The sequence below is a fragment of the Rhinoraja longicauda genome, chromosome 23 (genome assembly GCF_053455715.1).
Source record: "Rhinoraja longicauda isolate Sanriku21f chromosome 23, sRhiLon1.1, whole genome shotgun sequence".
Lineage (NCBI taxonomy): Eukaryota > Metazoa > Chordata > Chondrichthyes > Rajiformes > Arhynchobatidae > Rhinoraja > Rhinoraja longicauda.
The window spans coordinates 12563132-12587542 of record NC_135975.1 but is presented as its reverse complement, the minus strand read 5'-3'; the positions used below and the strand labels follow the sequence as shown (position 1 = coordinate 12587542).

The following is a 24411-nucleotide window of genomic DNA, read 5'->3' as shown; positions in this document are numbered from 1 at the left end:
TCAACCATGACACGTGGGTAACCTGGCAGGTAAAACCAGGCCTGGATCTGAACGCTTGCATGCACCCTGGATTCACCTTGCATTCACCCCGCCCCCAGTCCGAGTTCCAGTTGATGATCAGTACCATCTCGGTCCAGAACAGTAAGAGATGCTATTGTGCAGAACTTGCCTCTGTCCCTTGCATTTCCCCTACAAATTGGGGAATGGGATCAAGTTCAAGGTTTGACGATGGATGTCTGAGACATGACGCGAGACTTTTGGACTACAGGCTCGTTCTGGGTATGTGGGGGCGGAGGTACGTATCAGTTCTGAAAGTGGAGCCAGTGTGATGGGAAACTGGACAAGGAGGCTGGCGGATTCCATAGGTCATGGTTTGGGGCAGCCCTGCACATCTTGATTCAGAGGGTCACCTACCTTTACAGGTGGGGCAGCACTGGCCTGGATCTTTGAATGGGTTGGCACAAGTCAGGGACTGACAGACCTCCTCCTGACATCGTACATTTCCATCCTAAGCAACAAACGATTCAAACACAGCATCAGAATATCTGCCCAATAGCCTCCAACTCCCAAGACTGGTTGCATCTCATTATTGAAAGGTGCATGCCCTGCCATCTGGTCATCTGGCCCAAGATTTATTCTCTTAAAGCTTTCTCCCCTTGCCAGTTACAAAAAACCTTCCACTAGACCTGCGCTGTGACAGTGAACCATCCCTTCAGCACTGCATTGATGAACGACAGAATCTCAGACTGGTTACTGCAATGGAGCCTCTTGGCTTATTGAGCCTGTACCAGCTCCATGTAAGGGAACCCTGCTGGTCCCCAAAGGACATTCCTCTCCCCTTAATCCTGCAGGTTTGTTCCTTTTGGATAATTATTCTGCTATAATTGAACATATTCCAGACCCCAATCATCTGTCTAGAAAGAAAAGTTTTGATTATGTTAATTTTGCTTATTTTTCCAATCATTTCATTCCACATATAGAACTCGTAGACCACATTGCCAATTGGATCAATTTCTATCTAATGTGCTTCTATCTTCCATGATTTCATATATCTGTATCAGATCCCCTTCTGTGAGCCTCCTGTGTGCCAAGGAAAATAATCCCAGCTTTTCCAGCCTATCCATCTGACTAGAGTTTCTCATCTCTGGGATCATGTTGATACACCCTTTGAAAAGCCTGTACATCTGGAACTTATTCCATTTGTGGCTGTTCACAATCCACAACAATGATTTGAATTAGGATCTCAAATACAATATTCTTGCTGATGATACAAAATTGTGTGCAGTGTGGGGCGTTGGAAGGTTTAAGGGAGCTATACATAGGTCGATTGCATGGACAAGTACATGGCAGATGGAAATAATGTGGGAAAATTGTAAAGTCATCCATGATAGAAAACAGCAGTGCAGAATACCGCTAAAATGGTGAGAGTTTAAACATTGTTGTTTAGTTTAGTTTAGAGATACAGCGTGCCCTTCAGCCATCGAGTCAGCGCCTACCAATAATCACCCTTATAATAGTTCTATCCTACACACTAGGGACAATTTAGAGAAGCCAATTAACCTACAAACCTGCACATCTTTGGACTGTAAGGAGGAAACCGGAGCACCCGGAGAAAACCTATGCAGGTCACAGGGTAAAGGTGCAAACTCTGTACAGACAGCCCTCGTGGTCAAGATCGCTAAGAGTTTGTGTATGGACATGCCCACGGTTGCTGAGGAAGAGGTAGACAATAATGGTGCAGGGTGGCTGATGTGCACAGATCTCCATGTGCTGCTGGGCTGGGCAGATAGTCTGAGGTATGGTACCAATGCTCACCTTTCAGTGTCTCTTTCTGGCCCCAGAGACAACACAGACTAAGAAACGGAGAGTGATTTATGTTTTCTCACTCACTTCTGCCTTGAATCCATTGTCACTGAGGTCTTGGCCACACAATCCTTTTCAGTCTCGCTTTGCCTCATGATAAAAGGACACAACTCAACGGCTCGGGCAGCATCTCTGGAGAACATGGGATGGTGACGTCTCGAGTCAAAACCAGCTCTCTACCTGAAACGTCACCCATCCATGTTCTCCAGAGATGCTGCCCGACCCGCTGAACCACCGTGTCCTTTTTTGGAACTGCAGATGCTGGTTTACAAAAAAAGACACAAAGTGCTGGAGTACACAGCGTGCAACAGCACCTCTGGAGAACATGGAAAGGCGACGCCTCAGGTCAAAAGCAGCTATCTCGATCCAAAGTGTCAGCCAAACATGTTCTCCAGAGATGCTGCCTGCCCTGCCGTGTTACTCCAGCACTTTGTGTCTTCTTTTTCTAAACCAGCATCTGCAGTTCCTTGTGTCAAGGTGCCACAACATTTGCCAACAACTAATGAAGATACGCCTGTGCCTACGAGGTATTAACGCAGCAAATTCCCTGCCTCTAAACTATTATTCCAAGGGGGGAAAACCAAAAATTGAAAGAATCCCACCTGGTAGAATTCCAAGAGATTGGAGAGAAACCGGAAAGACCGAAAAACAAATCCCATTACTAGTGAGAATTTCACTCCTTGCTAACGATAAAAACCAGAGGGGAAAAGACCTTGGACGACTCACACCATTTTTTAAAAATGGCTTGGATCAGCAACGGAACATCTTTGCCCTGCAAATACCACAGGTTTGCCCGGGAGAAATCAACAGTTCAATTCCCGCTCCATCCATTCCCAACAGAGACAATTCCACAATTGTCTTGCATATGATTTGAGTTGGGACTATACTGGACCTTGTATTGAGAAATAGGTGACTAGTGTTTCAGTGGAAGAGCATTTTGGGAACAGTGAGCACAATTCCATAGTTATAATAGTTATGAAAAAGGATAATTCTGGACCGTGGGGTAAGGTACTAAATTTGGGGAAGGCAGATTATAGCATTATTAAGCAGGAGCTAAGGGTAGTAAATTGGGACCAGTTGTTGATGGATAAGTTCACATCTGACAAGTGGGAGCCATTTAAAAGCCAGCTGATCATAGTTCAGCTCTGGCAAATGCCAGTAAGGAGGAGGGATAACGATGGCAAAATAAGGGGACCTTCGATTATCAAACAGGATGTAAATTTGGTCAACACGAAAAATAAAGTACATACAAGGTTTAGAAATATGAAATCACACAAAGCCTGTCAGGAATATAAAGCAAGCAGGAAAGACCTCAAATGGGCAATTAGACGGGCCACAAGAGGCCAAGAAATGAAATGTCATTGTTGAGTCCGATTAAAGAAAATCCCAAGGGTTTTTATACGTACATTAAAAACAAAAGGGTAACCCCTGGGAGAAAATAGGATCGTTCAAGGATAAAGGAATAAATTTATGCTTGGAGTCAAAGGACATAAGGAAGGTACTAAACAAGAACTTTGCATCTCTATTCACTGAGAAGAAGGACATAGCGTACAGTGAGATCAGTGTGACGAATACTATCATGCTTGGGCAGTTTGAGTTCAACAGGGAGATGGCATTGGGCCTCCTGAAGAGCATTAAGGGGGATACATCACCAGGGCCTGATGGGAACTTTCACAGGTTATTGAGAGGTAAAAGAGATGGCAGAGGCCTTGACAAAGATCTATGCTTCTTCTCTAGCCCCAGGAAGGGTCCCGGAGAGCTGGAGAGTAGCTAATGTTGTTCCTTTATTTAAGGGAAGTAGAGAGAATCCAGGGAAGTATAGGCCAGCGAGCCTCGCGTCAGTGGTAGGGGAGGATTCTTTGGCATAATCAATGGATCAATGGTTCAACGGATCTTTAGATGTTTAAACCACTAATGGATATGGGGTAACTGCAGGGAGACGATACTGAGGCTAAAGGTCAGACAGGATCTCACCAAAAGGGGGAACAGGCAGAAGAGAACACAAAGTGCTGGAGTAACTGAGCGGGTCAGGCAGCATCTTTGGAGAACATGGATAGGTGATTCGGGTCGGGACCCTTCTTCAGACTGGCACCTATCCATGTTCTCCAGATATGCTGCCTGACTCGTTGAGTTATTCCAACACTTTGTGTCCTTTAGTGTAAACCAGCATCTGCAGTTCCTTGTTTCTACAACAGGCACAAGAGTCTGGGTTTCCTACTCCTGCCTAAATTCCTAATATTCTCACATGTTGTGAAGATTCATCACGACTTCCTTACTCTTGTATGGAAATGCTTCACTTTATATACAATTTTCAACCACTTTCTCACCCTGTCCCGTGATTGTGCGCTGCTCCCACACCACTGGCCCTGTGACTCTACAATTAGGCACCACCTCCGCACCACCAACCCAGCACTTGTCATCAAACACGCGCAGGTGGTCATATACTCACTGTACAGGTACACTGAATGCAGGGCCCAACAAAAGGTGGCTGGAACGTCTGGCCATTGCCGATGAGTGCACTCTCGTAGTCACACACTGAACAAGGAATAAAAGCACAAAAGGTTGTGGAATATTATCATGGATCAGCAATAACACTTCCCATAGTTTTGCACAAGATGTTCCCGTCCGGTCTGTTTGAAGACGTGTCCCAACCCAACATGCCACCTATCTATGTTCTCCAGGGATGCTGCCTGATCCGCTGAATTACCCCAGCACTTGGTTCCTTTTTTGTAAACCAGCATCCGCAGATCCTTGCTTCTATACTCCTGTCTTTTCTTTAACATGTTCTGCACTCACCCAAGTCTAGAGTGAGGATTCAATTGTATAAGAAAAATGTAAAAAATACAGCCGATAGAAATTGGAAATGAAAGCAGAAAACACTAGAATCAATCAACAGTCCACTAGCATCTGTGGAAAGAGAAAGAGTTGATTTTTCAAATTGAAGACTGTGAAGTGGGAAAATTGAAGTGGGAAAGGGAGGAAACAGTTAGTATTACATTGTGGAGAAGGTGAAAATTGATACATAGGACAAAGGGAACATCTGCAATAGAGTGAAGCCAAGGTTGCCATGGGTTTAATTTGTATGGGTCTGTTGTCAAATGGATTAGTGACTTATAACACAGACAAAGAGCTCTAATGTGTTGCTGATAAAAGGGCTGTTGGACCTACTCGACCCGAAATGTTACCCATTCCTTCTCTCCTGAGATGTTGCCTGACCTGCTGATTTACTCCAGCATTTTGTGAATAAATACCTTCGATTTGTACCAGCATCTGCAGTTATTTTCTTACACAGGTCAAGGTGTGCTGATGACGTGAGTGGGTGGAGACTTAAAGCACCACTCTGACATATCTGTTTGCAGCCTCCTGCACTGTTGTAACCAGGTCCAGAGCAAACTAGAGGAACTGAACCTCCTCTTCTGCCTGGCCACATTGTCGCCTTCAGACTCAAAGTCAACGTCTTCAACTTCAGGTAACCCTCATTCTATCTCTGCATCAAGACTGGCCATTTCTGCTGTAAACGGTCCATCTGTGAAACTGGCTCAGTGTTCCTCCCTCCATTAACCCGTTAACCCACGGCCTGAGGACCCATTCAACCTATCCCAGTGGCAACCCTGACCTCACACTGTCAGAGATATTCCTCTGTCCTATCCACCCCTCCACACTTTCTCTGGAACTTAGCTGTGACTAGTTTTGCTCCATTTTAGTCCTGATGAAGAGTCCTTGAACTGAAACATTAACTATGTTACTCCTTTCACACGCTGTCAAAATTGTTGAGTATTTCCAGCATTTTCCATGCATTATGGGGATTCAACTCGATGACTCTGACATTATTGACAGGGAGCCCAAAAACTGCGTAGTGTTGTAATCAACTGATGGGAATAGACCATGTTGTCACAGCATCCTTACACCTTCATAGGGTGGATGAGTACTCTACTAGTGCGTGGGTCAAGGGCTGTGCCAGATCACATTATGATTTGCATTTGACGGCACTGGGCCTGTACTTGCTGGAGTTTAGAAGAATAAGGGAGGACCTCATTGAAATGTACAGAATAATGAAAGGCTTGGATAGAGTGGATGTGGAGAGGATGTTTCCACTAGTGGCAGAGTCTAGGACTAGAGGTCATAGCCTCAGAATTAAAGGACGTTCTTTTAGGAAGGAGATGAGGAGGAATTTCATTAGTCAGAGGATGGTGAATCTGTGGAATTCTTTGCCGCAGAAGGCTGTGGAGGCCAAGTCAATGGATATTTTAAAGACAGAGATAGATAGATTCTTGATTAGTGTTGGTGTCGGGGGTTATGGGGAGAAGGCAGGAGAATGGGGTTAGGAGGGAGAGGTAGATCAGCCATGATTGCATGGTGGAGTAGACTTGATGGGCTGAATGGCCTAATTCTGCTCCTATCACATGATCTTATGATGATTAGATATCGACAGTGCTCCATGTGGTCACAATCATGACAGCCACTGCGAACCTCAAAACATCACGCTTCTCCTGCCTAGCCCTCAGCGTCAAATGTGGTTTTATTAAAACTTGAATCAACCCAATCATTCTAATCGAGTACAGAAGTCCATTTCGTTGATTCACTCCAGAAGAGACTTGCCATAAAATAAATGGAGGCATTGGAAGAGAAAATCTAAAAACAATTCTATCAACTGCAAACTGTTTAAGTTAATGTTTATCTTTTCTGTCGTATTTTGCCCCACAATTGGGTGCATGTATTGGCATCCTCTTGATAGGTCGGTGTGGGAGTATTTCTGTCCGTAGATCTGTTTGTGTGTCTTGGTTTGTTTCTGAGGATCTAGTGGACACATATTCGAGTGATTGACTGTCAGTCCTTCAGGTGCTACAACCTACTGCTCCAGTAGGTAGCTCTCAAGACGGCATGTTTACTTACTGTCACATGACGGGCAGCACTGCCCAACTAGATTGGCCGGGTGACTACATCGGACAGGGGGACAATTCTGGGCCATTCGGTCACAAGATATTTTACCAGCCTGTGAAGAAGGAGATTAATGCCATCATGAATTCTCAACATATCTCATCAGCTGAGGTTGTGAGGTGGAGCAAGCTATCCCTGTCCACTTCCTCATTATTACCAAAGTGTTCAATCCAATATCAGAAAGTTAATTGATATTGTGATGAAAGACCAATGCCCTCCCAAAACACCAATTATTCCCAATTCAACGGACCAGCAGAAGCACAATGCTGTATTTAACAAGATATGATGGTGGATGATAGGTGCGATAACAAGTCTGTTATCTCTAGCCTTTATCAATGATTCAGACACAAAATCACAATTCCAACACAATCAAAAGGTTGGATATTGGAAGTTTGTCTCGTAATGGAGACCAAGAAACAAACTGACTGTTGTAAAAATCATCAGGTTCACCTACGTTCTTCACGGTAGGAAATCTGCAGGCATCACCCAGTGTGGGCTACACATGACCAGCAGTCAACGGCCTTCTGAAATGTGCTTAGTCATCCACTGTCTTGGAGCAACTGCTTTATGTGGACTGCTGCAAATCATCACCAGGGATACACAATAAATGCGATTTACCAGCAATGGCCATACCTCACGAACTAAGATGAGAGAACATGCAGAGGAAATGTTCTCTGTAAGACTTTTCTGGGTCTTGTGCTGAGACCAGAAGAGTTGGGGAATAAAGAGCAGGAAACTGGACAGATGTGCGTTCAGGTCACATTAGCTGGGGAACATCATCTGCGTCAGTAGCCTGGATTTGGGGAAGGGAAGGTGCTCGATATGAGATACACAGGTAGTGCTTTCTCTGATAGTTGCCTTTCAGTCGTGCGTTCTATGTGGGATCTGGGCGGGGTGACAATATCGTTTTGCAATGCTGCTCTTCACTCACCTCACAATGGCAGCTCAGGCAGGGCTTTGACCGAGGGATGAAGGTCTGTCCATCAGCGAAAGTCTGAGACTCGTACTCACATTCCACACACCTACCAGTGGAGATAGACAAGTGAGAGGTCACTGAACTGCCCTACCAGCAGGCACGTCCGCCCATCATTGAATCATGCACCCCTTGCTGTGCCCAACACACACAACTCTACACTGGAATTTGAGGGCTGCAAGGTACTTCAGTGGAGAGATCAGGAAGTCTAGAAATCCCAAGTGTTATTATGCATCACAGCCTTCTTGTCATCAAAAATGAGACACCTTGATGCATTAGACCAAGAGCTCACAGCGTCCCGACTCTTCCCCAAGGGGCAAACCCAGAGCTCAGCCCCACAGGCAGAACTGAAACAGCTCCTTTGATCTCAAACCTCCAGACCTTCCCCAGCAGTGCAGAGAGAGTATTAAGCTGAGCACCTTGGACAGCATTCCTTTGGTTCTTGTTTGGGGTCCTGGCAAGTTACAGCCTGACAGGTCACTGGCACACAGTGAACATCTCCAGCCTGTGGACAAACAGGAAGCATCTTTATGTTAGAGAGGCCAATGTCTCTGATTCACCAACAGCTGCTCATCGTCTACACAACACTTCATTTTATCATGAGTTTGAGGGAAAATGTGGAGGGATGTGTATTCTAAACCTAATTCATGTTTCATTAGGTTTGGGAGTGTTTGCAGGGAGAGTGTAAAGGGAACTGTGCTCCCAATCTAATCCAAGCTAAACCATTTCTGAGAGCATTTGATGGAAGAGTGTGGAAGGAGCTACATTCTGCATCCAACACGTATTGTACATGCATCAGATTTCATATTGATAGTGTTCTTCATATGGTGTAGATCACAAATCCAATCAGAGAAACTTTGAGAAATGACAGGATTTTCGAGTGCTGTTGCTTTTTGATAAAGGAGACCCACCAACTTACCCGACAGCTGCAATCTGTGCATGGATCCTCACTGGGCACTCTCTCCCCATTCAGGTAGATCTGTCCATTGACGGAACAATCTGCAGAGTGAGAGACAGACAAACATGCTGATGGTAATTGGAGGATTTATAAATACCCAAAATCCTTCCACAATTTATGACAGTGGAACAGTAACTTAGGGAATAGTAATGTCAAGATATCTGTTATTAATTAGCAAGCAGATAAGGCAGTATCAGTTTACCCAGCATTCTTTGAGGGATGTAACCAGAGGGGCAGGGATCTGGATTGATCGACTCAAATGCTGGGTCCCTGGGCCACCATCCTGGAAGGATGGATAGTGAAGAAGAGAGATGAACGATTACAGCACTGGAACGTGTGAAGGGTAAGGAGGACAATAGACAATAGACAATAGACAATAGGTGCAGGAGTAGGCCATTCAGCCCTTCGAGCCAGCACCGCCATTCAATGCGATCATGGCTGATCACTATCAATCAGTACCCCGTTCCTGCCTTCTCCCCATACCCCCTCACTCCGCTATCCTTAAGAGCTCTATCCAGCTCTCTCTTGAAAGCATCCAACGAACTGGCCTCCACTGCCTTCTGAGGCAGAGAATTCCACACCTTCACCACCCTCTGACTGAAAAAGTTCTTCCTCATCTCCGTTCTAAATGGCCTACCCCTTATTCTCAAACTGTGGCCCCTTGTTCTGGACTCCCCCAACATTGGGAACATGTTATCTGCCTCTAATGTGTCCAATCCCCTAATTATCTTATATGTTTCAATAAGATCCCCCCTCATCCTTCTAAATTCCAGTGTATACAAGCCCAATCGCTCCAGCCTTTCAACATACGACAGTCCCGCCATTCCGGGAATTAATCTAGTGAACCTACGCTGCACGCCCTCCATAGCAAGAATATCCTTCCTCAAATTTGGAGACCAAAACTGCACACAGTACTCCAGGTGCGGTCTCACCAGGGCCCGGTACAACTGTAGAAGGACCTCTTTGCTCCTATACTCAACTCCTCTTGTTACGAAGGCCAACATTCCATTGGCTTTCTTCACTGCCTGCTGAACCTGCATGCTTCCTTTCATTGACTGATGCACTAGGACACCCAGATCTCGTTGAACTCCCCCTCCTCCTAACTTGACACCATTCAGATAATAATCTGCCTTTCTATTCTTACTTCCAAAGTGAATAACCTCACACTTATCTACATTAAACTGCATCTGCCATGTATCCGCCCACTCACACAACCTGTCCAGGTCACCCTGCAGCCTTATTGCATCTTCCTCACAATTCACACTACCCCCCAACTTAGTATCATCTGCAAATTTGCTAATGGTACTTTTAATCCCTTCGTCTAAGTCATTAATGTATATCGTAAATAGCTGGGGTCCCAGCACCGAACCTTGTGGTACCCCACTGGTCACTGCCTGATTGAGGGTTTCAGTGACAGTGAGGGATTAGGTTTAGGTTTTATTACTGTCACATGTACTGAGGTCCAGTGAAAAGCTTTGTTTTGCTTGATGTTAAAAATGAACAGATATACCATTCGTAGATACAAATAGTTCAAACTCAGGTACAATAAACAGAGCAGAGTGGAAGATACAGAATGCAGTACGTAGTTCTCAGCATTGTAGCGCATTAATACTTAGAGAAGGTATCACAAAATGCCGGTGTAACTCAGCGGGTCAGGCAGCATCTCAGGAGAGAAGGAATGGGTGACGTTTCGGGTCGAGACCGTTCTACCTTAGACAAAGTCCAATGTCCACAATGGGGTAGATGTGAGGAGTACAAGAATGGCACACTTGTGTTTGTGTGAGTGCGCATAGCTCAGAATATGTTTTCGTTTTTAATTTTAGAGATACAGCATTGAAACAGGCCCTTTGGCCTACCGAGCCAGCATTGACCAGTGATCCCTGCACATTAACACTACCCTGCACACCATCTAGGGACCTTTATACCAAGGCAATTAACGTACAAACCTGTACGACTTTGGAGTGTGGGAGGAAACCGAAGATCTCGGACAAAGCCCATGCAGGTCACGGGGAGAACGTACGAACTCCGTACAGACAAGCACCTGTGGTCAGGATCGAACCCGGGTCTCTGACGCTGTAAGGCAGCAACTCTACCACTGCGCCACCGTGCCGTCCTATGTGGCACTGAGTGAGATGTGATTGTCTGAGATGTGTACATTAGAAAGAGCATTAATATGTATAAAATGAGTGAATTAGTGATTGTGGGGAGTTATATACAAGGTAGGTCACCAAACCCTGGAACTGGAGACGAGTATGAAGGGCTCTCACCAACACAGAGTGGACAGCAGTTTCCGTATGGGGGTGGGACTGGGTTCCTGCAGGTGGTCTCACAGTGTTTCTCTTCACACACAACCTGCCCTTCCTGGAAAACACAAACAACAACAATTTAGACACAAGGAATTGCAGATGCTGGTTTATAAAAAGGAGGCACAAAGTGCTGGAGTAACTCAGCTGGTCAGACGGCATCTCTGGAGCTCATGGATAGGTGGCGTTTTGGGTCAGGACCCTTTTTCGGTTCGAAGATGGTTGCTGAAGGAGAACAATTTATTATGTTTTTTAAAGTTCTCTTCGTGCATGACCTGAAGTAACTGATTCCTCACTGAGGAAAGAAGAATGAAGAGCCTGCAATAACTGTATCACTCTGCACCTGCCACCCAGTGATAGTATGAGACAGTGTTACATGCTGACCGTTGGAAGCCTGTAGCTGCGGACTGACAGAGTATATGTACTTCACTGAACATTGTGGCTGCAGTTTGCTCCTCCAATGTGACTGCCATCACTCAGGGGAAGATTAACATGAAACTGAAAGGCTAGAAGCTCCTCTATTACTGTATGCGACCATGGTTTTAGTTTTAGAGATACAGCGCAGAAACAGGCCTTTCCACCCACCGAGTCCGCACCGACCAGTGATCCCCGCACATTAACTGAAGAAGGGTCTCGACCCGAAACGTCACCCATTCCTTCTCTCCTGAGATGCTGCCTGACCTGCTGAGTTACTCCAGCATTTTGTGAATAAATATCCTCATGTCGAAAGTTATTCATTCAAAGGGGAAACTGTAGAATGATTTATTGGATTTGTGCCATGAAAGAATCCCTCAGATGCAAGCCTTGCTCACCTGCTTACTTGCAATGGTGGAGAACTCGAGTGTGGATATTTCTAATTGCCATGGGCAATCCTTTATCAGGGTTATACAATGCAGTACAGTCACACCGAAAATGACTAGTGCCACCTATATGTTGCATTCCCCATACTTCCTACACATTACATTTGTAGGGCATTCATAATATTAACAACAGTTGTTCAACCGCTATTAATATTTTCTGTTTCTAAAGCCTCTGTGTGCCGTCTGATGGCACCCTATATAAATGGAGATATGTTTTCAGTAATGATTATCGCCATAAATTCCTGACACAAGTGCTGCCAGACCCAGGCTGGAGCAGTGGCACAGATTCTATGAAAGCCCTCTGTCAAAATTGCAACACAATTCAACAAACTCGAGAAGATATGTTAAAGGATAAGGCAGAAAGTCAGTCACATCACTGGGAGGTGTCCTCTTCAGATAAGACCATTGGAAGTTGCTTTCATGGCACAATTTTGAAACCTTATTCTTCAATATCCCACGATTGAATGGCAGAGTGGACTCGATGGGCCGAATGGCATAATTCTGCTCCTAGAACTTATGACCTTATGTTTTAAAATGATCAATTTGCAGCAACTGAAAAGTAATGTGCAGGAAGGAACTGCAGATGCTGGTTTAAACCGAAGATAGACACAAAAAGCTGGAGTAACTCAGCGGGTCAGACAGCATCTCTGGAGAAAAAGAATAGGTGACGTTTCAGGTCGAGGCCCTTCTCCAGACTGAGTCAGGGGTGACCCGAAACATCACATATTCCTTTTCTCCAGAGATGCCGTCTGACCCACTGTGTTACTCCATCTACTGATAAATAATGTTGACTCAATACATCTGGTCAGTTCCAACAATCACTTGAATCATTCCTGGTGTCTCTCTGAAATCTGTTCCAGAATTCCAAAAAGGAAGTACAGACACGTAGGAGGCTGTTCCAAACAAATATTAAAGTGATTTGACCTGCACCCGACCTGATTTTATACAAAATCAAAAATAGTTTGCAGTTAAATAGGGAGAACTTGCGGCCTTATCTTTGGGAAGCCTGCGGCTTTGCACTGAAACCTTTTTAAGTGAGATTGCCAGTTAGTTACTGGTTGCTGAACAATCACTTTGGCCAAAACTCGTCATGCTAGCACTGACAAACCTGCTGCAGTTCACCCCATTCCATGCAACAGAACCTTCCTGATGAACTCATACAATTGAAATTCTTTGTACAGAGTAAGCCAGACAAAACTGCAAAATTGCTACAGATTTTAATGCAAAGTCAGGCAACCTTCCTTGACATTTACATTGTTCTTCAACTTTTCCTGACGCTGCCAGTTCCAAACTTTGTAAAGGGACCAACATTCCCAAAGCCAAGGCTGTGAGAACCACCTGATTCTCTTATCTTTGGTGGCTGTCAAAGCAGAACTGGTTGAACATACTGACTTAATTTATATAAGTGTTTTCTTCCCTAAAAGCTTATAGGAAACTGATCATGTAAAAGACTAGAGCTACATGTTCATGAGATGTTGCATGTCTGAGCAAAAAACTAACTGCTGGAGGAACTCAGTGGGTCAGGCAGAATCTGTGGCACGAATGGATAGACGTGTTTATAAGTTCATAAGGGATAGGAGCAGAATTAGGCCATTTGACCCATCAAGTCCACTCTGCCATTCAATCATGGCTGATCTATCTTCCCCTCTCAACCCCATTCTCCTGCCTTCTCTCCCTGACACTAGACCAATCAAGAACCCATCTAACACTGCCTTAAAAATATCCATTGACTTGGCCTCAACAGCCTTCTGTGGCAATGAATTCCACCTTCTGGTCAGGAAGCTTCTTCAGACTGAGCTCAGCTGTCTGATCTGCTGAGTTCCTTTTTTTGCTCAAGATTCCAGTGCCTGCAGTCCCTTGTGTCTCCATTTTATATGTTTGCATTTTTCACATTTTGATCACAATTATATGCTTTTTAAAGCAGGTGTGACGGGTATATGACGGCAGATTTTATCATACAAATTCAGTAGATGTTTGGTATTTCAGGAATTATTGAAAAAAAAGGGCCTGAATTGTGTAGACCTGCTGCCTTATTTTCACAGGGAGAATGGCCAGTGGTATTCAGAAAGGTGCTTGAGGTTACTTGGACAGCATTTTGTTGTGGTGTAGGTCCAACGTAAAACATATTTTCCCAAGGCAGCTGTTTTTATTTATTTGAGTAATATAAAAAAGAGCTGTTAAATTCAACATTGCACATTGTGCTATATTTATTTATTAATGCATCGTGTTAAACCTTTAATGGCCCAATGCATCTTGGCAGACCTGTGTTTACAATGTCATGTGTGGCTGCGTGAACATGGGGTGGATATATTCTCTTTTCCCAGGACCCCACTAAATCTTAAACTACCGAGAAAAACAAAATCAGTGAATTAACACGGAGCAGGGATTATTACAACGGCTGAGAAGTTCCTGATGCACTGGATGTAACTGTAGGGGGCGCAATTGCTCAGCCGGTAGATTGGATGGCAAGCCACACAGGCTGGTGTTGCAAGATGTTCCTTTTAAAACAAGAGGAAACAAACCTCGCGTTGAAATAGCTACCAAATAGCTACCAACAGCAAATCACTATCTCACTCAATGCTTCACTCAGCAAACATATGCAACGAAGATGTAACTGCGGGCTCCTTTAGAATATGCATCAGAATAGCCTGGAAACAAAGCAGTGGAAGAAGTCGACATCAGACGGAAACATGCGTCAAAAGTGTTAAATCGTGCACTTTCACAATTAGACACACGTTAGCCTCCAGCGTTAGGATGGTATACATCATGTATCTCTACACTGTAAATGACTCGCTTGTAATCACGTATTGTCTTTTCACTGACTGGTTAGCACGCAACAAAAGCTTTTCACTGTACCTCTGCACACGTGAGAATGACCTAAACTCGTATACAGGAAATTTGCACTGGGACTTCTATTTCTCAGAACTGAATTTTTTGCACTAAAACGCCAATAATGAAAGTAAGAATAAAAATTTGAGCAGAGCCTTTATTAATTTCTCTACCACACTGAACACTGACTCTCATTGTAATTCTACCCTCTCACCTTTACAATGGCCCCCGGGAATTCTTATCAAATGTAGACACAAGGAACTGCAGATGCTGGTTTACAAAAAAAAAAGACACAAAGTGCTGGAATAGCTCAGCAGGTCAGGCACCACACTCCTGACTTTTACCTCAAACCCAGCTAGCCACCCACTCTGACCATCGCTAGTTTATACTCAACACCATGCTCCTTACTCACCCTTATCCCAGTCTCAGCCCCCTAACCTCATGCCCTTGGCCTAGTCTCTCAGCTCATCGCCTTTTGTTCTAAACATTCATCAGTTTGGGAGTGGGCAGGACCGGCAATGGCTCTTTATGCAGAGCAGGTGAAGCAGAAATCTGCCTGCTTCGATATTCTCTCCCTCATTAACTGCCTTCACAAAATCAGCTCATTAAAAGCATCAGTGGATCAAAGCTGTCGCGGCCAGTTCCTGCATCAGTGAGCTTCTTTCCAAATACCCCCCCCCCTCAATCCACCTCCCACCCTTTCCCTTCCAAATCTATCCCACCATTCAACTACCATCTCCCCCAACCTGCCACTAACCCTCCTGCCCCCTCCCCCCCCACTTCCTGTGACCTACCCCAGAATCCTTCCCACAAAACAACTCTTGCAGACTGCCCTCTTAATCTGTCTTCCTACATCTCCCCGTCTCCATCACCACATCAAACCTTTCACATCTCCTCAGCAGCAGCTCGACAGCCCCAACAACTCCCCGTGCACTGCCATGCCAGAGACACAATAAAAGCCAAGGGTCAATATCACATCATCACAGGTCCAACAACTGATCACCGCGGTCTCCACCTACACAGGGGCTGAAAGATGAGGTGGTAATGTTGGGATAGTGGGGGTGGGGGGGACAGAGCTCTCTTAGCAACCAAAAGGACTTTGTACATTGATCAACCTGTGACTGCGTTCATTCCTGTCCCCTCAAACGAGTCACCACAACAATTTGTTGACTAGAACAGGGCGCCACATGGTTCCGACCCGAAATGACACCTATCCACGTTCTCCATGGATGCCGCCTGACCCGCTGAGTTACTCCAGCACTTTGTGTCTTTTTGTAAACCAACATCTGCAGTTCCTGGTATCTACCTCTCAGTTCCTCCATCACTTTTTTTTTGCTCACTATCCAGCATCTGTCGTCTCCTATGTCTCCCTGCTGAACTGGGAGGAGAGTCAACCATTATATCAGACCCAATTCTTTGCAGTGTATTTCTGTGTAAGATTAAAAGTACAAAGAAGTCAGCATTCTGGACGGAAAGGCACACAAGAACAATCAACCTTAAAGGCAAGCAACATTGGAATATTGCATGAGAATAGTATCTTACTCTGGGGTTTGTTCTCTCCCAACTACCTTGATCTCCGTGACCGGAATGGGATTCATGCTGGACCTGCTGAGGATTGGCACACGGTCCCTGGGGATTTAAACACTGGCACGTTCCTGAACATTACAGATGTGCAGCATGGAGAGGGGAAAGGAGAAGCAAGATGTGAAATATAAATGGGCAGATCCCAATGAACACACAACTCCCAGTGCCCAGAGCTAAGACACAAGTACTGTCCTACCCTGCATAATCTCACTTGTCCACAATAATGTGGGAGCACTCCGGCACTTACAGAGCTGACATGCTTGCAGCTGTATTCATGCAAAGACACTAAACCACAGAGACATATGGACATGTGCACGTAGAAATAAAGCCGCACATTCAAGAACACACATGGGTGCAGGCATGTGCATGCATGAAAACAGAAATATGCAAATGTAGAGAGTCGCACATAAACATGCTTCTAATTACAGGAAAATGAGCAATCAGACCTCAACTAACATACGCACGCGCCCACCTGTCCCTATGGTGCTTGCTCCATTTCAGCCGTGTTTCACACTCACGTACCTACAGGTAGCTGGACAAATAAACAATCTGAAAACTATTAATCCTAACAGAGACTTTCAACAGAAAGCCAATCTGTGCCTCAAGGGTTAACTGAGCGTCTGTTGGAAACTTTTCAAGAGCAGGGCTCCTTGACGTGGGGTCCTCGAGGATCAAGTTACCGAGCTCTTGCATCCACCCTCATGATTCGCTGCTCCTTCGCCAAGTCCTGATGGAACACCGCAGGCAGCAGTCCCTCACGGAGCCTCTGTGCTCCGTTAAATAACTGCTCAACGTTTCCAACAGCTCAGTGATCTTCTGCTCCAGTTCGAAGGTATTTATTCACAAAATGCTGGAGTAACTCAGCAGGTCAGGCAGCATCTCAGGAGAGAAGGAATGGGCGACGTTTCGGGTCGAGACCCTTCTTGAATTCAATTCATTGCCCGCTCTGTTGATCCCTGTTCTCTGTGGCAGCAGGAGGTTGTCGCTGGGATTACGGGTGGCTAGGAGTCCTACGGCAGCTCCATTGTCTCGGCACCATATATTGCTTCCATGGAGATGGGAAGTCCCACTGACAGAGCCAGTGGACTTGGGGACCGTGCACCGGGTGAGGATGTAGAATGAATCTGCAGTCTAAAGAAGGATCCCGACCCAAGACATCATCTATCCTTTTTCTCCACAGATGCTGCCAGACCCGCTGAGTTACTCCAGCACTCTGCCATCTTTGGTATAAACCAGCATCTTCAGTTCTTTGTTTCTAGAAATGAATCTGTTCAGATCCCTGCTCCTTCTCACTGAATGGGACCACTGTTGGTTCACACGTACTTGCACACGTGCAAAAGTCAACACATGCTTGAATCACAAGGTTTGGCCAAATTGATAAGGCCACCATATGTTTGACTATTCAAAAATTGTCCATGAGACCGCTGCTGTTTGTGTGGGTGTGTATGTATTAGTCCCGTGCAAGTGTCTGTTTATCTGAATGTGTGCAGCTCCAAATACACGAATATACCTTACTGCAAGTAAGAATGTCATTGTTCTATCTGGGACTTACTGTATGACAATAAAATACTCGAGTCTTGACTCTTGACAACTCAAAATCTCAGTGATGTCCCGATAAATTATTCTATTGGTGCAAGTGCCATCTCTGCCAAGATTGGAATGCTAGTCCATTATGGTTTGTTCATTGCCCATTTACAATGAGAAAAATGAATTGAACTTTGAGTAACAGATCACAGAATCATAGAGTCTATTAGAGGGGAACAGGCTCTTCGGCCCACCTATTCTATGCCAACCAAGATGCCCATCTGGGCTAGACCCATTTTCCTCTGTTTGATCCATACCACACTGTACCTTCCAAGTACCTGTCCAAATGTCTTTTAAATGTTGTTTTGCACTTGACTCACTTCTTCTGGCAGCTTGTTCCATGTACCCACCACCCTCTGTGTAAAACAAAATGCCCCTCATATATGGCTCTGTCTATGAAATCTTTCCCCTCTCACCATGCACTTGATTTCCCAATCCTGGGAAAAAAACCTCTGCATTCTTCCTTTCTACGTCCACTGTAATGCACCACTATAAAGTCACTCCTTAGTCTCCTACGCTGCATGGAATAGAGTCCGAGCCTGCCAAACTTCTTCCTATAACAGTCTCTTGAATCCAGGCAAATTCTTTGTAAATCTTTTCTGCGCTCTTTCCAACTTAATGGCATTGTTCCAATAATTGCCTGACTAAAACTGAACACAATACTTCAAGTGTGGCCTCACCAGCATTTTGTAACATAATGTCTTAACTCCTGTGATTGGGAGGATGTTTGTGTGCAGCAATTGATTGCACATGCTGTAACTGTGTCAAAAGAAAAGTGTTTCTGCTCCAAGTAATCATGTACAATCTAAGCTTATCTGCTGGATTCAGTTTCCCAGGACAGAGGTTTGAGATGATGAGCTGCCATGAGAAACGAGGTGGGCCAAATGGCACATTTCTAAACTGACGTGAGCTTAAATACACAGCAAGCTGATTGCTTGCCGTTACTCACCGTACAAGAGCATGTTCGGCAGCCGTCTGGTGACGTGAATATCTGGCCGGAATCCAAGATGGCTCCCTCCAGCTCACAGCCTGGGGGAAGCAATAAAGAAAACCAATCAAACCTTCTAGGTAAAGACACATGGCAGGATCAATACTTGTCCTGTAGTGACTTGCAGCAACGTGCCGGTGTCAGCACATTCAGTTTTAATGGAAAACATAAAAAGAGGCCCCAGGCAGCAGAATCATATCATTTTTCAAAAGATGCCTGTGGGGATAAAGACAGTCTAGTGGTGAATCAATGGCAACAACTTTAAGCTTTTAAAAGGCTGTAGTGAATATCAGCTGGACAAAGGATTCAGGAGTATCTTCTTATGAGGGTCAGCAAGGGAATGAACGGTAGAAGAGTCTTGATTTCAACACATTGAGGAAGTACGAAGGAAGCGTGTGGCTGGGATTCAAGATGCGGGGGGTGGGGGGGATGGGAGAGTGCAGGACAGTATTGTGATTGGTAAATGAAGTATGGAATTGAGATTTGAGACCGAGTGAGAAAGCGGAAAGATCTTGGACGGGGAAAAAGTGTGAGATGAAGGCTGGACACTAAAGGAGAATGTACATGGAGATTAAAGGTTAAGGCAAGTGCAAGATGGAGAACAGTGATATGGGGGGAGTCTAGGATAAAGACAGGAGACTGGGGAAAATAATTGGGAACAGTAGCAGAGAGTGGGATGGTACAGTTTGGGAATTATCAACCGGTGGACTGGGATGAAGAGGATTAAAGGTTGGTATGGAAGCTGGGATGTGGATTGAAGTTTGAAGGAAAGTGTGGTTTACAGACTAGAGATTGGTGCACCCAGCAGAGGGTGGTTTGCAGTTTAAAGCAGCGTATACCGGAATTTGAAATATTGTTGAAATGGTCTCAGTATTTGTGTAGAAAGGAACAGCAGATGCTGGTTTATTGAAGATAGACACAAAGTGCTGGAGTAACTCAGCAGGTCAGGTAGTATCTTTGAAGAAAAAGGTTGGGTGACGTTTCGGGTCAGGACCTTCTGCAGACTCCTCCCCAGTCTGAAGGAGGGTCCAGACCCAAAACATCACCCATCCATGTTCTCCAGAGATGCTGCCTGCCCCGCTGAGCTACTCCAGCACTCTGTGAAACGTCACCTATCCATGTTCTCCAGAGATGCTGCCTGCCCCGCTGAGCTACTCCAGCACTCTGTGAAACGTCACCTATCCATGTTCTCCAGAGATGCTGCCTGCCCCGCTGAGCTACTCCAGCACTCTGTGAAACATCACCCATCCATGTTCTCCAGAGATGCTGCCTGCCCCGCTGAGCTACTCCAGCACTCTGTGAAACGTCACCTATCCATGTTCTCCAGAGATGCTGCCTGCCCCGCTGAGCTACTCCAGCACTCTGTGTTTATCTTTGGTCTCAGTATTTACTTGAAATGGTGAGCATTTGTGTCACTATTTTCTCATTTGATGTATGTTTCCCAGTCATTATTTTATTATTATATCAGAGTACAGAGACATTAATGTTAGGGTCGATGCTGTTGATTTTTCTGTGTGTCGGAGTTAGCTGGGTGTTTCCCTCAGACCGCATTGACTGAGCTAGACGCCTGGTAGCCTCTCACCTGGGCAGCTGGGACAACACTGACCAGACTCCTGGACCGGGTGAGAACAAGCCAGGGGCGGACACTGTGGGGAAGCACATCTCACCAAGCTGCTCTATGACAAACACAAACAACAGAAATTAAAAACAGCTCCAAATTAAAACAGAAATAAACTTGGAATTTACAGAGAAGCATTCAGATCCAAGGGTCATGCAACCAGACGTAAATGAGCCTCAAACAATACAGCTTCAATTAACCCATGTAAAAAAAGCTGGCTCGTTCAGTAAGTCATTGATGAGCATATGCCGCTACTCTTCAGCATTTCACAATGGTGGACTTACCACACACGTACAGTTCATGCAGGGGCTGGCAATTGGTGAGAAGATATCTCCATTCATGTACTGCTTCCCTTCGTAGTTACAACCTGAACAAAAGGCAACAGAGTCAGTCACAAATATTCCAGACAAATGATCTCAGCCCTGCTGCTGTTGCAGAGCACTGCCAAATGTGATAATGCAGATGGCACCTAACTCCTGCTGCCAGCAGCCAGAAGATGTTTGAGACAACGTTAAAGAAAGAAACCTCTGCATTTCTGTGGCCCAGTGGTTTTAAGGGAGGTTCTCCATGACCATACAATCAAACCAACCCGACTGCCGTTGCACCCACAAGTAAAGATAATGACAGGGTGTCAAACTGAGGCGGAATACAAAACAGTTCAATTATTTATTTGGTTTGCGATAATCTCAAAGTCGTCAAGTTAGATTTAGCTTTTAGCCTAAAGCAATCAAGGGAACTGGGGGGAAAAGCAGGAACTGGGTACTGATTTTAGATGATCAGCCATGAACATACTGAATGACGGTGCTGGCTCGAAGGGCCGAATGGCCTACTCCTGCACCTATTTGCTACGTTTCTAAGTCACAACTGAAGCCCTGCGCATGTCTTGCTGTCCAGAGTTATGAGAAAGGAACATGGAGTGCCATGCCTGGGCTGACACAGGTTGTACTTTATATTTTGTTCACCATTCAAGTATTTCAACTGTACCTGCCATCAGGGCAGACAACACATGAGAATATAAGCTCTCAGGAACAAAGGCGTAATAAAGCTCTCATTATGTACCAGCTGAGAACAGTCACTTTATTTCATTAAAGGCACAGCCTCAGGTCCAGGCTGCTATTTTAGCATCATCTCAGTTGACACCAGTAAGGAGGACAGTATTGGGAAGCCTCTAAAGTCCCATGTGCCCTTGCATTGAGTTATAAACTCTACTAAACATAAGATTCCTACCCAGATGAATTTATGCCCAATTGTTTGAGATAACATAAAGCCAAATACAATCAATTCATAATTCTGTTCAAATGGTTTGACGAAACTGTCTGTGGACCTCACACTGGGATTGTGAACCTCACACTGGGACTGTGACCTCACACTGGGATTGTGACCTCACACTGGGATTGTGACCTCACACTGGGATTGTGAACTTCACACTGGGATTGTGACCTCACACTGGGATTGTGACCTCACACTGGGGTTGTGAACTTCACACTGGGGTTGTGAACCTCACACTGGGGTTGTGAACTTCACACTGGAGTTGTGGACCTCACACTGGGGTTGTGAACCTCACACTGGGATTGTGAACCTCACACTGGGGTTGTGAACCTCACACTGGGGTTGTGAACCTCACACTGGGGTTGTGAACCACACTGCAGTTGTGAACCTCACACTGGGATTGTGAACCTCACACTGGGATTGTGAACCTCACACTGGGATTGTGAACCTCACACTGGGGTTGTGAGCCTCACACTGTGGCTGTGAACCTGGCAAAAGTGGATTGAAGCACATTTGCTGTGTTGCTTCCAGATAATCAGCTGCTCACCCATGTTACTAACAGTTTTCAGGAGTATTTCCCCCTCCTGCTACATTCCTCCTTCTAGCTTCACTATACGCAACTCTTCACCCCTGTCTCACACCTTCTGCTTTTATCTCTGGCCTTTGTTCCAACCATCTGCGTATCAAAACTCCCCGTCGCGCCTGCATTCACTTATTACCTACCACGCATTGTCTGTCTTTCCCCCCTTCTAGCTTTCTTCTCCCTCCTTACAATTAGTCTGAAGGGTCTTGACCTGAAACGTCACCTCTCCATGTTCTCCAGAGATGCTGCCTGACCTGCTGTGTTACTCCAGCATTTTGTGTTCTTTTGTGTATTAACCAGCATCTGCAGTTCCCTGTTTCTACTGTGCCTGGTGTGTTTTGTGCCATACATGTGATACGCACACATGGGATGTCCATAATGTAAATGTGTATATTGCGTGTGTGAAGTGATGTGTACGTTGTGTATTTGTTGTGTGTGGTGTGCGCGTGTAAAAAAGACGCAAAATGCTGGAGTACCTTGGACAGGCAGCATTTGTGGAGAAGTGGACAGGTGAGGTTTCGGGTCAGGACCTATCTAATTAATAATACAGACAGATTAGGCTGAAGAATGGTTTTGACCTGATTCGTTTGGGTAAGGCTTATCCAAGTCTTCCAGAGATGTTGCCTGACCCATTGAGTTACTCCAGCACTTTGCGTTTTTTAGTAAGCCAGTATCTGTAGTTCGTGGTGTCTAAACTTCATTATAATTTTTTTTGTTGCATATATTGAGGAATTCTTGACACTTATTGCAGCACCAACAGACAACATTTCACACCACTGCCCAGGCACAGTTGAAACAATATCTGAATGTTGCTTAAAATTGCCTGTGCCATATTTCTTTATTTAAATCTAACCTAATGATAGTTATGCCAAGTTTGTTTGAAAAGGGATCCATGATAAAGATCGCAGGGCCACAGCAAGTATATAGCGTTCTTTCCTTGATGAAAACCAAATGTTTAGAAGAAACAAGGAATTGCAGAACATGGTTTACCAAAAAAGTACACAAAGTGCTGGAGTAACTCAACGGTTCAGACAGCATCTCTGGAGACATGGATAGGTGACGTTTCGGGATGGGACCTTTCTTCAGACTGGTTTAGTAGGGGACAAAAGCTGGAAGAGAGGTTGGGGCAGGACAGAGTTGGCAAGTGATAGGTGGATACAGGTGAGGGAGGAGGGTTGATTGGCAGATGGTTGGCAAAAGCTAGGGATGAAAAGACACAAAGTGCGAGATAAGGAGAAAAGGTCTAAAAATATGAGGGGAGAGGAGGGATTTAGGTGGAAGACGGGGGGGGGGGGGGGGGGTGTGGAAGGGAATGGGAAAAAGGGCTGCACATACATGTGGGGCATATATGGAAGAGAGGGGAAAAAGGCCTGTGAAGGGTATTTGTAGATTAGTCATCCCTCCCCACTCCCTTACCTGCATCTGTCTTTCACTTGCCAGACTTTGTCTTCCAGCTTTCTCCCCCCTCCCCCCCCCCCCCCCCTCCCACCGACACGACAGATAGTCGGAAGGGTCCCAACCTGAAATGTCGCCTATCCATGTCCTCCAGAGATGCTGCATGACCTGCTGAGTTACTCTAGCACTTGGTGCCTTTTTTGTAAACTAGCATCTGGATTGCTTGCATCTACAAGGTGACTTTAAGTGGACTTGGACAGATTAAGCAAGTGCCATTCACTCTACCCCTGATCTGATATTTCTCACTCCTATTATTTCTCATTGGATTACCAAAATTTATTTTGCAGTGTATGTGCTGACTTCTGAGCTCTAGTGTCTCCATGCCAACACTGCTGCCAACACTTGTTGGAAGCGCAACGCTGCCTCCAATACCACTGACCTGAAACAGTAACTCTGTTTCTTCTTCCACAGGTGCTGCCTTGACCGGCTGAGTGCTTCCAATGCTATCTATTTTTATTTTTGCATTTCTCACAGCATTGGAAGCAATATTGCTGGAGTCTTTCCAATAGTTCTGGGGGCAGTAACACTGGAGAGTTTCAATGGTACCAGGAAGATCATTAGTGGAGAGCTTCCAGCTTGTTGAGAGCCTCGTTACTGGAGAGCTTC

At 45.2% G+C, this 24411-nt stretch overlaps 1 protein-coding gene across 3 annotated transcripts in view; it reads right to left on the bottom strand.

Moving 5' to 3' along the window:
- The window catches only part of kcp (kielin cysteine rich BMP regulator), a 106932-nt gene that overhangs the window by 41814 nt on the left and 40707 nt on the right, over positions 1 to 24411 (bottom strand). For all 3 annotated transcript variants that reach the window (XM_078419626.1, XM_078419627.1, XM_078419628.1), the window contains 10 exons: positions 20783 to 20865; positions 20463 to 20556; positions 18842 to 18921; positions 11000 to 11093; positions 8694 to 8773; positions 8194 to 8279; positions 7733 to 7823; positions 6757 to 6856; positions 4313 to 4398; positions 415 to 508 (listed from right to left, as the gene is read on the bottom strand). In XM_078419626.1, the coding sequence (XP_078275752.1) occupies positions 415 to 508; positions 4313 to 4398; positions 6757 to 6856; positions 7733 to 7823; positions 8194 to 8279; positions 8694 to 8773; positions 11000 to 11093; positions 18842 to 18921; positions 20463 to 20556; positions 20783 to 20865 (888 nt within the window). The remainder of the gene's footprint in view (positions 1 to 414; positions 509 to 4312; positions 4399 to 6756; positions 6857 to 7732; positions 7824 to 8193; positions 8280 to 8693; positions 8774 to 10999; positions 11094 to 18841; positions 18922 to 20462; positions 20557 to 20782; positions 20866 to 24411) is intronic.